The 14,950-nt window shown below is 40.3% G+C and overlaps 1 protein-coding gene across 12 annotated transcripts in view; it reads right to left on the bottom strand.

Moving 5' to 3' along the window:
* The window catches only part of LRGUK (leucine rich repeats and guanylate kinase domain containing), a 50,194-nt gene extending 36,672 nt beyond the window's left edge, over positions 1-13,522 (bottom strand). For 11 of the 12 annotated variants that reach the window (XR_011092193.1, XR_011092192.1, XM_068670119.1 and 8 more), the window contains exons 1-7: positions 13,202-13,522; positions 11,970-12,077; positions 11,212-11,293; positions 10,063-10,163; positions 9,178-9,259; positions 5,707-5,831; positions 2,558-2,701 (exon numbers count right to left, since the gene is read on the bottom strand). Coding sequence is in view for 10 of the 12 variants with exons in the window: in XM_068670119.1 (XP_068526220.1) it covers positions 2,558-2,701; positions 5,707-5,831; positions 9,178-9,259; positions 10,063-10,163; positions 11,212-11,293; positions 11,970-12,077; positions 13,202-13,393 (834 nt within the window). In the remaining 2 variants the exon portion in view is untranslated. The remainder of the gene's footprint in view (positions 1-2,557; positions 2,702-5,706; positions 5,832-9,177; positions 9,260-10,062; positions 10,164-11,211; positions 11,294-11,969; positions 12,078-13,201) is intronic. The other variant, XM_068670120.1, reaches the window with a different exon arrangement.
* Between the last annotated feature and the right edge of the window lie 1,428 nt (positions 13,523-14,950).

Here is a 14,950-nt window from a genome sequence, read left to right as displayed (position 1 = left end):
ACAGACAGTAATTTCGAACCACCTGTGTTTTTCCAGTTCTTTCAAATGTCAAGCCATAACACATTTAGCTTTTATGTGGCTGATGTGCTTAAGTGAGGCAATTCTGCGGTTATATTTGCGCTTCATGACTAGCGCAAAAAATTCCTTCTAAAAAGAGTTTCCTTTCACTGGAGCTCCAGTTCATCCCACCTAACTTTCAGCACTTAACTGAAAAGCATCAGCAGAGTTGTCCTTGTCTCTATTTACATCCAGAGAGTAATGCATCCCACTTAAGGACTCGTGCACAAAGAAGATCTGCACTCAGCCACTTCAGTGAGTTATTAGAAGTTGTGTGTTAATTGAAGTTTGAGTGCCTGAAGCAAAGTCAGACTAGAGGCATTCATACCAGACCCTGAGTGAATAGTTGTACGGCTCGCAACTGAAACAAAATGGATCAAAATGGGTCACGTTGCTTCGTTTTAGCCACCTGTAAGGTAATCCAGATCAGCCACTTAACACGATTTTATAATCAGTGGAGAGAGCCAGTTCCAGAGACCATCTGATCCATGCTAGGCTGGGATGAATTGCCTTGTAAAGGTGCCTGATTGAAAGGCTGAACCATCCCTAACTTCTAGTTGGCTTATGTAAGGTGTCTAAGAACACAAACCTTAACGATAGCCTAGACAATATTATTTTTGAGATAACAAGCCCATTGCTGAACAATTTTGACCAGGTTAAGTGTCATTTGGGTGGATTTCCTAGTAAAGTCATTGAACACCAACATATTTGAAAATCACTGAATAGATATGTGAGAGATACATTCTGCAGATAAACCCGTTGTGTCCATTTTTGAAAGAAATCAAGCACTTGAGACCATTCTAGATGGTGGTGAGCTGAAACAATTCAGATTATTACAACTCTGAAAATTACTTCCCTACACAAAAAGCTCCAACAGAGTTCAATAAACCTTTTATATCAGGACCTGCAGTAACATTTAGCTTCTCTCTTTAGGCAGGGGTCAAAAAACATACACTTTTTGAATTCAGACATTTTAATTCATCACTGAGACTGTGTTTGCTTTAGCGATGTAGCTTTAGTCCTAGAACTTTTGTGTTTTGGGTATTTTTGGTGGGTCAGAGCATACATAGCACTGCCTAGATAACAGGCATCTTGCCCCTTACTAGCAGCTAAAAAGGAAAAATAAACAGCACATTGGCTCAGCACAGACAGCAGGTGGGATGGTTCCACGCTGAGGGACAATTCTACCTTGTGCATGCAGGAGAGAAGAAAAATTTGAGTGTTCTGTCCTGTGTTTGCTCCCAGGCCCTTCTGACCTGCAGAATACCACATCCACCCAGCTCTCCAGAGATACCAAGTAGCTGGCATCTTACTCCCACCGCTGACGCGGGCAGAGCAACCTAACTTTACACGGGAACAATGAGTTCCAATGACAGGCTTAATGCAGCTATTTCAGACAGATGAAAATTGAGGCTTAAGCAATTGTGCCAATATTCTCTTTAAATTATTCTGCAGAAAGAAATGTTCAAAAATTGTGACTCATTAAACGGTTTCAATAACATCATTAACAGAGGTAAAATTTGATGAGGCAAAATTAATAGCTTTGGCGTGCCGTAAGGAACGGTGGAAACTATAAGAGGTGATGGAAGTGGTGTTATTAATGCTAATAACAACCTCGCCATTAGTTAGTTTCCTGTCTTGTGCAATTTTAAACATCGATGTGCCTTTAAATGTCAACCTGAACGCACTGCGAGAAAAAGAATTCAGAGCGTATTGTATTAACTCCTGTAAACATATCTTGCAAATGGGGAAAAATGACAGAAAATGTTCAATTCCTGGTTTATATTGTTATTTCTTATTTTCTTCGATTTTTTTTCCTCATGCAGATCTTTCTTTGATGTCAAAATGATTCATGAATTGACAGTCTTTTCAGTGAGAGACTCTGGAAGCTCAATATCAAAAGGATTAGGTACATATGGCTTGGGTTTCAAAACTCAAATACAAATGAGTTGGATTGTGTCATTGTAATTCCAGTGAAAACTCTGCTGCATAACAAAAGCCACTTTATAATAGAGTACACACCGTTCTGCCTTCCAGAAACTTTCCAGCTGAGAGCTCAGAAGAATCTGTGGTCATAAAATTGGGCTGAGAGATATTAGCATACCCTCCTGAGGCCTGGCAGTAGAAAAGCTGTGATGTAAGTAAAGATCCTCAAGAATAATCAAGCTGAAAAAGCCACATACTCATCCCTATCATATCCACTCAAGGGAGTACTGTTAGTTCTTTACATATGTGAGCTCTAAATATTACCGAAGTGCTACTTACATAAAGATAATCCCGTCTAGAGATATTAAATAAGGCCTGAGGAATACACTATAAATCAACACGTGAAACAGTGCTGGAGTGAAGCACCAAAGGAAAAAATGTCACCTTTCCTAATATTCACGGCTTGCAGCGTAAGATTTTTTCTTTAAGTCTTCAAGGGATAAGGTTTTAGGGAAAAAAAAAGAAAAAGGGATGCATTCTCAGAAAAAGTTGAGACCAGTAATAAGATTGTTACCTGGTTATTCTCTAGATCGATCACCTCTAGCAGATCATGTTCCTCCAAGCCTTCTAGACTGGTTATTTTATTGTTAGAAAGGTCCAGCTTCCGTAGAGTTTTCAAGCTGTCCAACCCAGTTATCTTCTCAAGCAGGTTAGAGCTCTAAGAATAAAGGGAAGAATGTGGATTCTGATAAAGTTCTACAGATTGGAAACAACATTTCTGAGGAAGAAATGAGTTTGTTTATTATGGAGAATCCTATTACAAGCAGGTCTTACGTGCATTAGCCCCATCTTCATCTTGAGATGACATACTACAGCATTCCATTCTGCTCAAGGAAAAAGGAATCAACTATCTTCGGACTAACTTACCTTCAACTTACCTTGAATAACAAACAGCAAGAGACAACATCAATAAAAAGAGCTTGAGCATTCATTTAAAGCTGACACTGGCTAAAGGATACTCTTGCCAATATCAAACTCAAAATTTAGGAAATGGATATGCACATAAAAATATAGAATACATATACATACATGCATACAATTTCCCTCTGTAATGATGGTTATATTTACACTTATGATTACAGAATAAATAATGAAAATATGAAGGTAGAACAATACAATAGTCTTCTTTGGACTGCAGGCACTCTATAAAATACCTCTAGGATACACAAGTTCATTAATACATAATAAATGAAGGCAGACTATTTACTTTTGGTGATGGCATGCACAGAAATATTCCAGAAAAACACCATCTCTACTGCAAGTTCATCTAGACTCTAACAAGAGAAATGACCAAGCCTTTGAGAATTCATAACTGACTATTATTGTTTTACATTCCTTCCAAACAAGGTACAAGATAGAAGGCCTACATTAATCACTGGACACCAGATGGCTTCATTTCTCAGGGCCTCACAAATCATTTACTTGTTCCTGCTATGAACTCCAAATAGTTATAGCATGCTAGGTTCTGTACTCATCTTTGTCCCATTGGCCACATGTACCCAGATGGCCTCTCAACATGATTCTCTCCGAATAACCTTGCAAGTTTTATATTTTTCCATCAGCATCACCTTGTGCTGAAAGCTTCAAAGCCTCATATTCTATTAATAAATATTTAGGAACTATTGAAATAAATAAGCCAGCTGACTCTAATGTTAATCCAGTTGTCTGTCCTTGACATTTTTCCTGACTTTTAAATGTTTAATTAGGTTATTAATAGCATGGAAGCTCTCTCTTCCCTTCCTGTACTTCGTTAGACCTCTTTAATAAGATACAGCTCAGAGCTCTAGTTGCAAAATGCTATGCAAGAGGTACACAAAATTTTGTGAACAAAAGGGATTTGTGCGGAGATCCTGTTTTGCTAAGCATAAAATTCCTAAGAGTCCAGTTCATTAAAGCTGCACTTGTTATTTTTTGCAAACACAAGCAGAATAGAGGCTTTTTGGTATAGCTAGGCAGTATTTACAGTTTCTGAAGTCTTTCTTCCAAACTTCAGACCTTTACTACTCTTTCAACCTAGAAACCTCAAGGGAAAATAGAAAGGAAAGCTGAATCAATGGGAGGAGAGGGGGATGACTGCTCCCATGAAAAAGAGGAACTGCATCTTATTCTAATTAGTAAAAGAAAACGCTATGCTAAAATCTGTCTATTTACATAATTTCCACATGACTATCTACTTTGCTAATTAAAAAAGACAAGCAGTTGGATAAATAATCATATCAGCATGTAAGAACCAAAACTGAAGAACATGTTCATATTAATAAGCCTTAGCTGTTAACACGATCTCCAAAGCATTTTACAAAGCAGATAACCATTACTAACAGAATTATTATTAGGCCTTTTAACAGATGAGGAAATCAAGGAGCACAATGGTTAAGTGGGTTCCTTTAGTTCTACTGAAGGAAGCATTTAGAGAAAAGATCTTCCCGGCAGCTTAGATTCTTATACTCTTCATTTCAGAACTTTCAGACAAGATTTGCCAATCTGAGTTAATCTGATCCACCAAAAATAAAATAAAAAATCAAATCAGTTTTATTCCCACTGAAGTCATTAGGAAGCTGAAATATGAAAGTATTAAAAATATGCTACTGAACACTTTTGGAATGTATTATTTAAAACATACTACTACCCACTTTTAAATGTGAATAGCTTTACAGAATATCGAAGTGGTGAGAGCTACAAGGGACAATCAGGCATGGACGGGCACAGCCCTTACTTATGCCCTTCTACACCAATTACTACAGCACAGAAAAAAAATCTTTAAAATTTTAAAAGGACTGAAAAAGAACATTTCTATTCTTGAATAAGAGATTCATTCGCTTTACCTAAAATATTTATGTAGGTGCTTAACACTAATGTAGCAAATATGAACGTATTTCTATGTATAGCTTTTTCACCCTCAGCTTCAAACTCCACTTAAATATTTTTAAATTACTGTTATAAAGTAAAACCTATTGAGATGTAGACTTGTATTTTTATGGCAACTCAACAGCATTAAAAATAGTTCTTGCCTGTAGTACTCTGCAACCTCTATACTGATAGCCCTTCCTATAAAGTCACTTGAAATGATTTAGAAGAAAGGGTTGGTATTATTAGGGATGTTTTACTAACATGGAACTGAGGAACACTGATAAATGCCTTCCCAAGGCCTGTAAAAGAGCAAGATGCACACAAACAAGTGTAGGCATTGATAAATAGAGGTCTATACTCAGCTAGTTATCCTCAGCAATCTTCATAACCGAGAGAAACAGCCACTTCCAAGGCCTGATGCATCTTGTGTTAATGTTGATGTCAGCAGTTGGATTGGAATAGTGGAGTACCCTAAGTATCCACTTCTCTCCACTGACTTATGAGGTGGCAGAGAATGAGCTCAAATGCCATGGTCTACACTAAAAAAAAAATCTGAAGCCAGATGAGGTAACTGCCACTAAAAATCTAGAAATACACCCTAAAAATGTTGTATGTCAACATATGCACCCTAGATATCAGATGACCATCAGTGCTCCATCCTAACCCATAACATCCCTTAATTCTGTATTAACAAAAAAAAGTGTGTCCCACATTACACATCTTTCAAAATTTGTTATGTTATTACCTTCACATTTATTAAGGCATTAATATATTGATAGAAGACTGACAGGAAAACAACAAGAAATATTTTCTTACCAGATTGAGTATTTTGAGAGGTAAATTTTCCAGGCCACAGATTGCAGTGAGTCTGTTGTGTGACAAACTAAGATGAGTCAGGCTATGACACTTCTCCAGTCCTTTTATCTCCGCTATGTTGTTAACTATACAGAGGGTTTGGGATTCAAGGAAAAGAACTGGATGCAAAAATCTTCACGAGTTAGCAGCTAGTTAGACAGTGGGGCTGAAGTTCATGGTATGGGGAGCTCAACATCGAATGCTTCATGCTAAAGCATTTCAGATCCCAGCTGCTCACACCCGGCCCTACTCTGAAGCACGCTGCCTCCTTGTCTGCATGACACAGCTTCCAGTGGGGCTGCAGGGTAAGTGACTTCACTGATCCAGCCAGAAATATCCTCCCCTCCTTTTTGGTGGGTCTTTCAGCTCAGTTTCTGTGACCTGGTTTGTAGCACAGCCTGGCATAACGGGGGGAAGGAACTTCTGTCAGCATCTTGTGAAGCCACGCTGCAAATCACCGGTCTTCTTATCAGATGCTCATGTGCAGGTAAGGCAAAAGGGCCTTACATCTTTGACCCTTCAACTGGGCACCAGTGCTTGTAAGCCAGCTGTAGAATACAGGCAGATGGGTGAGCCATCAGAGGAGGGCTTGGCTTTTTTAAGTTTGCAGACTACTTAACTCTGTATGGCTCCAAACTCACCTTGACATCCAACCATCATACACAAATTATCCAAGTAATAATGGATGCTTGTACTTGGTTGGGCTATTTCATGCTAAGTTACACTGGTGCTACACTGGCTGCCTGAACTGAAAGGGGAAAATGTGTTTTAAATTAACAATAGAATCAAAAGCAGTAGTAAAGGTCAGTAGGATTCCTCTCAAAGTCACCTTTAACACGGTCAGCTTTAATTTTTCAGATTCCTTAAAAAAACAAAACACACAAAAACAAACAAGCGAAAAACAGAAACAAAAAAACATATTTTCTTTGACAACAATCTCGGATTGCTCTTAGAACAGGATGAACTGCAGAGGCAGCTGTACATCCTTCTCCGCTGAACTCAGACAACTCAAATCAGGCACTTAATTGTTTGGTGACTGAAGTGAGGCAAAAAGAACTGTACTCCTACTGTAAAAGTCCAAAACTGAACTAGTTATATAAAAACAACAAGAAATATAACTGAGAAAAATAGCCAGAGCATGCAGGGGACAGAGAAATGCCTTTAGGCTATCACAGAAGAAAACATTTTTAATTGACTTGAGATAATGAACTCTGCCTGCAAAAGGGACGAGTTCTCATTCACTTTTCTTATCAGGCAGTGGACAAGTTATCTGGATTTTCTTCCTTCAGTCTGAATGATATCGGAAATCTAAATGAAATGTAAGCTTAGTCAGGGCCAATATAATCCTCTTTAATAACTGTGACCTAACTCTTTTTTTTTTTCCTGTCTTCTTACATGGGAACTTAATTATACTCTTCCTCTTGTTCCACACTCACAAGCTGAGATGGGAAAGGAGAGGTGGAGAAATGAGCTGGTAAGCACAGATTTATCTTTTCAAAGGACCTCACTCCAGGCTGTCTCCGACATTTAGGAAAGAAACCAAAGCCATCCACAGGCGTTGATAGTTGACAGATATTCATCGATCTGCATGCAGAATGGGACTGCTCCTCTTTCATCTGAGGAGGAAAAAATTGGGTGAGCAATGAATTTGGGTCAGTATGAATGAGATCAACAAATCATGTACTGCCAGTAAACACAAGCACCAGCCTGTTTTGAGACAAAGAGCTTTAAGCCACAAGCATCAATATGAGGCAGCAAATTGCCCGGCACTAAGAACGAATATAATCAGTTTTATTCTTCTAACAGCCCACTATAATGCCTTGTAAGCTATTATTGCCCAAGCTGTCTCCCTCTCTGGTTTGGGCAGCTACCTCCTTGAAAACTCATTTATAATCTTGTCAGGTGTGCTTGTACGAGCACCTGTCAGAAAGAAAGTTGCAATGACCTTACCATCTGCATTGTAATTAATTTAAATATGGTAAGAGATGCTTAGTTACTGTAAATGAGGAAATACATGCCAAACATTGCCACTAGCGCATGATATTTATTTATTTTTTTATTTATGGATTACAAAGAACAGCTTGTTTTGTCTGCCATGTCTTCCGTGAGAAGCGCTTGACATGGGTTAGGAACAGTGCCACTTTACTGTCCTAAATTCTGCACTCTTTTTTTTTGTCTGTTTCAGAGGGTCCCATTGCAATTGTATGCGTGAAACAGTTTTTCTCCCCATTACATTGGCATCGGTGCAAATGAAGAAATTGAAGGCAGCACACTGCTGCATTCAAACCAAGTGAAGAAATACAGATTCCGATCCACAATACAAATCTCTGATCCTTTTTTCTTTTTCATTTTGTCATATGCTTTTTGCTCCGAGACAGAAAATTAGAATTGCAAAGGAATAGTGTCTCAGTGCCATTTCCTGACAAGAATCACGTCACCTGCACACCTTTTAAAGCGTGTGAATAATGTAACCTGGACACCCTGCAAATGCTTTATCTGCTCCTACATGAAAAAGACATTGTATTAATATCGTTTGGTAATGGGCTACTTCAAGAACAAGAGACAAAAAAAAAAACGCAACAGCCTGCTGTCTTCTCCTTTTCAGAGAGCAGAAAATCAAGATGCAATTTATGAAGCAAAGAGAGAAGGGTCGCAAGCCTTCAGGAAGCAATTGTAAGTAAGGCAGCACGTCAACGTGAAGCTGCAGAAGACCTTTCAGAAAAGCATAGGAAATCTAAAGGCAGGCAGACTAAGAGCACTGTGGACAGCCTTAGAAAAAGAGGCGATGAAGAAACTTCATCTGCACGTTCGTGCTTATCTGATTTCTGTCAGAACAGCGCTTCTAACCCCCAAAAATAGGTCTTGTGGTGACTGTGTGGAAGGTGTGTGGCACAGCACCATCCCTCTCTGTGTGTGTGCAAGAAACTCAAGTTTCCTCTCACCTAGATTATCTTCACTGTTGTTAAACAGCCTTGTCCTCCACCAAGCCTCTTTAGGCCTTCAGTAATTACCTGTGTCTAAAATTAAACAACATGCACCTTTCTCATTTAAGGGAGCTTAGTGTTCCAAGCTGATTTACTATTAACCTTTCTTATACAAAAAAATACTGGGATTATTTATTATCTCTGCTATGCAAAGACGGTGTGACGCGTCACATTCTCAGTTTTACATGACCCACCAAAGCAGAGGGTTTTCTGTGTTCTTCTGGCAAGTTAAGACCTTACATATATACACAAGCACCTTTAACACCATGCATGCTCAAGGAAATGGAGATCAGTTTCATCACCATGTTTGAAGTAATTTCTCAAGACACACTTGACATTAAAAAAACCAAACAAACCACAAAGAACACAGGTATCTATTTGAAGCAAAAAGTTGTTCAATAAAACAAGCAAACAACTTTTCTTACACTCAAATTTACACAAAGGATACAGTCCAGCAAGAGTTTGGTAAGTGCGTGGTATGCTGACAAATCCTGCATTTTAGGTATTTGATTGTATGAAAAATCTACCTCCTGAGGAGAAAAGGAGACAGAAAGTAACTTTTTTTCTTCAGCACTTACAGCTGTCTTGTGAAACTAAATGGCTGTCACATTAGACTTGTGATCAAGGGTGTGGAAGTAAGAGGAACATTAATATTAATGTTGGAAAGTAAACAGAAAGGTTCTTTTTTCTGACACAGAGAATTCAAATTTTGGGAATTTCCAAAACTGTGCTATCTTTCAAAAACATTACCATTAATGGTCCTGCAGTTATGTGTACATATTAAAAAATGATGGAGAAGACAGAAATACACAAAGGCTATATTTCAAAATAACATCCTGCTCTTTATAAGCCAAAGTGGGCTACAAAAAAAATCAACAGCAAAGGGAAGAATAGCATAAAGCCACACTTTAAGTACGTGTTTCACGTTAGCAATTGGCACCAGTCAGTTTGAAAGGCAGGAACTGATACCACTAGAAGTCTGACGAATTTGGCAAGCAAGGAAAAAACTCTGGCTGAGAGTAGCCCTGCCTAGAACAGTCAGCTGCACAATGCACCTTCCCAGGGCATGCTGGGATTCAGAATGTGAAAGAAAATAAAAGACTGAAATAAAAATGATAATAAATAACAAGAAAAAAAATAATAAAAATACCTAAACATTTGGAAAAGCTACTAAAATGTCAAAGAAAGAAACAATGACGGGAAAAAAAAAAAGAAAGGTTACAACTTGGCTTTTCCACATATCCAAATACAACATCTAAGTTTGATTTAAAAAAAACATTTTGAATTTAAACCTATAGCATATTTTTTTTTTATTTTATTTTTTACAACTTACCTTGAGATTTTTTGGTGGCTTAAAACCAAAGTATGTGGTCAAGTCATTGTTGGAAGCATTCAGTTGTAGTAAGTAAGGCATCTGACTGATACAAGAAAGATCTAAGAACAAAACAAATGCCAAATCCTTTACATGAATGCATGGGTAAATGCAAAGATCATCATGTCAAGATGCGATAATTATGGCAAAAAGCAATCAGAAATCAACTTGTGATTACACATTTAGAAAGCAGTGTTTGAAATGCAGAAGTGAGGTATATCATTACCCTGTACTAGAAGAAAGATGGTTACTAAAACATGAAGAATAAACACTCAAATCCTACATTAAATTTCCATTATGTAAACTGATTTGTCTATTTAGTTGTATACTCTAGTTCTTTTTAAAGTGACACAGATACTATCTGCATTCTAACTTATTAATTATAGGAGAAAAGTATTTGAGTCACTACTGAAGACTAAACAACTAGTTGTAAGGAAAAATCCCTGCTCAATTCAGACCTACCCCTCACAGACAAACTGTTAATAAAATGAGCACGGAGATGTGATGCCTTACAGAAGCGCTGCTATGACCAGACTCGCACACCTCAAGCAAAATGAACTTGAAAGGAATAACTTAACAGGCTGCCACCACAGCTCATTCCTTATCAAGTTAAATTAAAAAAATAATAATAATACAAAGAGTTGGGGGTACAAGGGAGAGGAAAGGAGTAGAAAAGGATGGATTTAACCGCAGTCTCCACTAGCTACTTTTCTAAACTCAGGGTACAATTTTGCCAGTAATGGAAAACTTTTGGGGAGGAAGGCTCAAGGCTTGCAAAACTGTACCAGCCATAATTTTACATATTATGACACTTCCGTGTTCCCAACCTTAATCTTGTATTGACATGCTTGCTTGCATTTTAGTTTTGGATAATAAACTGGACAACAGTCTCCATGTTCCTGCTGATCAGCATATGCTGGTGCAGCTGTCTGAACAGTCCACGCATCATTCTCAAGAAGATCTAGCCATTGCCTCAGTCTGTAGAACCAGAGTAGTTATCCCATTAAATCGTAGACCAGGCTTTGTGATATTAAGCCTGCATGGTACGCTGCGTTCCTCATCTTAAATGATTTCACAACCCAAGAGTTTACTACTGTATCTACTACATACCATTAATTTTATTATATGAAAGTTCCAACTTCTGTAGGTGAACGTATCTGGAGAGAATGTTAATGTCACTTAACTCACGACCCTGGAAAAATAATGCAAAGAGACTTTAGTAACTCCCTGTAATACCTCACCCTGCTCTTCCAGATCTCCTGGGAGATGCACGATACAGAAACATTGAAGAGGTGCCACAAGGTCCCTCCAGCTGGATCTGTCAGAGCTGGATGACATAGACTGAAAGTTACGTTAGACCTGTAGACCAGCCATGAATGCAAATGATGTCAAAAGACTTGAAAACACAACCATGAGCGATAGCTGGAGCCAGGAAAAATGCCAGAAAACCAGGGCTCCAGGAAAAGAGCCGTGCAGCAAGAAATATTTAAGAAGACACAACGGTTTTAGCCTTCTGACCAGAAGACACCGAATGCAGCATTCTTAGATGTTTAGCATGTTCCTCTTTTTTTCCCCTAGCTGACTAAAGCAGGAATATACCCAAACCTAAAGATTTGGTATGGAAAAATCTTACTACTGCTATAAAGTGAAAAAAACCAGTAGTGATAGAGCAGCTGTCAGCAGGAGCCACCCTGTGTCTTGTCAAAAGTCCCACATACATGAGACAACATTAACAGGTAGAGACCAAAAATCTGATTTATTTATTTATTTTATTAGTATTATTTTACCAGGACAACTATTTGTAGTTACAAGGAATAAATCTTTGAGCAGAAAAGCACTTTACAATGATGTTCTTTGCTTATACTTACTGAAAGGGACAAATTCAGATAAACGTATTCAGTACCAGAGGCCGAGCGCCCCAGCTTGTGGAGACCCTCAGCCACAGTGTCTTCATCCAGCACTCCTTCCAGCTGATCCTGTAACAAACCAGGAAGGGAGAGAAACGGATTTAGAGGAGATTTATGAAATAAAACTCCACTTTATAGAATCTAGGAGCTGCTTGGGATGCAACTGGGAACAGAGTTTAATGGAAGACCTCAGTCAAGTGCTGTTTTCAGTGCTCCATCACCTTGTTAAGGCACTAGACATTAGGAAGAATGATGAATAGAGCCCTCAAAACTGATAAATAGAAACACGTTACGTACTACCTCTAGACACTGAAAAATGCTCACAGTCAACCTTTTCAACGTTTTTCGTTGGTATTTTTTTAACCTCCTGGTTTACATGCACAGCGTTAAGCAGGACCTGCTTTGAGAGATGTTGAGCCATGAAACTCACGCTGATTATGGATGTTAACATCTCAGCAAATCAGCACCAGCACAACCCCAGCGTTGTACCCCAACACCTACATTATTGGAGGCCCTTTAAATTTGTTCAGCACGAGCAGCTAGCGCTTCAGCGAGCAGTCTTTGCCAAAGAGGCTACCTTGACAGATGGCACTAATGAACCACTGCGTCGATTTAATGAGAAAATAAGCCAATGGCTTGTGAAATTTCTAGGAGCCGGGAGAAGTCACAGTACAATTGCTAATCTAGGGACCAGGATAAATAATGTTTCAAATGGTAATCATCTAAATTATAACACCTCCGTGTTACAGCAACGGAGACTACAGAGATAGTTCCACTAGGTAAAAATATGAGGTGATAATGCTGTGGCAGCAGACACTTTAGAGCTCAGTAGAGAAGGTAAAACAAATTCACCTGGGGCTTATTGAACCCCAGGGCTGAGCACATACAAAGGAAAGGGGGTGAATTTGGTGGTGCATGTGTCAGTTTATCCGTAGTCTTTATAGGATAAGGAAAAGAATAAGGCAATACAGAACTATTCTGGACATAGATGGGATTGAAGGGACCCTTAAAGAAAAGGCAAAAGTGATGAAAACACCAAACTCACTTTCTGGGGAGGTGAGAAATCGTTACCTTGTACCCCCACTGCCTCCCCCTCTTTTCCCCAACTACACTGAGCGATGAGGGAGGGGAAGAACACCCCCCCCCCCGTGCGCACGCCCTTCCCCAAATAGCTCCAGAGCGCTGAGCAGAACCTCTGCGGGCCGCGACTCCTCTTCCTCTTCCTCATCCTCATCCTCATCGTCCTCCTCCTCCCTGTGAGGGGAGCTGCGCTGCAGCAGGCCGGGCCCCTCGGGGACCCCCTTTGAGGGATGGGAGAGCTCCTGAGAGGAAAGGGGCAGCTCCCCGGTGCCGTCCTCTCCCCGCTTCTCCTCGTCCCCCACCATGAGCTGAGAGAAGGACGGGGGAGGCGGAGGAGGCTCCGTGAGCAGCGCCTCGCCCCCCAGCCCGCCCCGTCACCCCCAAGCCCCGGCCGCCGCCATCTTGTTTGCTCGCCCGTTGCCAAGGAGACGGGAGAAGGGCCGTTCCCGCCTACGGGAACCAGCCAATCAGAAAGCGGCTGGCGCCGCGGTGCACGCTGGGAGTTGTAGTCCTCAGCGCCTGCCTCGCCCTATTAGCCGGGCTGCGGGGCATGATGGGAGTTGTAGTCCGCCTCACAGGCACTCCCCTCAGCCCTCCTCACACAGCCCCAGTCCCTCTCTCTCCTTCGTTAAGATGGCAGCTTGGCTCAATGTGTTATAACAAGAATAAATAATAGAGTATCCAGCATGTTTAGATGTGGCCACTGTGTTTCTGACTCCAACTTCAAATAAAAAAGTTACTTGTTTTCCCATTTCATTCCTCCTCAGTTCCTAATCTGTCATCTACTGCGTGTTTTTACGCTGCAAAACGGGGTAAAATGATGAAGTAAACCCATAAAGAAAAGGAAGGGAGGAAGAGAAATCCATCAGGATGTCAGAAAATATAGGTCGCTGTGAGATAAACACGAGGAAAGCACAGTTTTGCCTCATGGCAAAACAATTTAATGTTGGAGACTGCGGATTCCTGCTGATTGCAGTGGGTCTCTAATGTGGGTCATGACAGCCAGCCGAGCCTTGAGAGCCTTGTAATTTTGTTATTCGGTGTCACATCGTTGCCTTCTCCACCTGTGTTCATAAAAGGACACCCATCTTTGATTGCACCAGTTCTTGCTTTAAAAAGAAAAAAAAAAAAAAGGAAAAAAAAGAGAGGACATAAAACTCCTTAGGGACACCATCCACTGACTTTTATCTCCGTGCTTCAGGGAAACATTATGATAACTGCAATAAAGCTACCCCAAATTACCTTCCTTCATTATCTCACTGGCCATAAATGTTAAAACCCTTAATGAGATTTACTCCTTTTCCACTAAGCGCCTTGTGCCTCCTCCCAGAGCCCTCTGGGCACGGCAACTGCCCCGAAATGGCTCCTTTCCAGATGGGGCATGGCTAGGACTGTGCTCAGGGGAGGGCAGCAAAGGCATGGGGTGGAGAGACCATGAAAAGGGAAAATTCTGACAGGGAAGGATGGGTCCTAACCAGGAATATCCATTGTTTTAGGTGTCTTTTGGGTTTGTTGTGACCTAGAAGAACAATTTTGGAATCACTGGAGTTTCAAAGACGAGCAGGAGCTGCTTGAGTAGAGCAGCTGGAGATGTTTGACCACAGTGAAGGTGGTCAAACACTGAAACAGGCTTCCTGGAGGGGCAGCTGATGCCCCATGCCTGTCAGTGTTCAAGTGGCATTTGGGTAGTGTCCTCGTTAATATTATTTAATTTTTGGTTAGCCCTGAAGTGGTCAGGCAGTTGAAATTGATGATCTTTGAAGGCCTCTTCCAGCTGAACTATCCCATCCCATCCCATCCCATCCCATCCCATCCCATCCCATCCCATCCCATCCCATCCCATCCCATCCCATCCCATCCCA

The sequence above is a fragment of the Anas acuta genome, chromosome 1 (assembly GCF_963932015.1).
Source record: "Anas acuta chromosome 1, bAnaAcu1.1, whole genome shotgun sequence".
NCBI lineage: Eukaryota > Metazoa > Chordata > Aves > Anseriformes > Anatidae > Anas > Anas acuta.
This window is presented reverse-complemented; position numbering and strand designations above follow the sequence as displayed.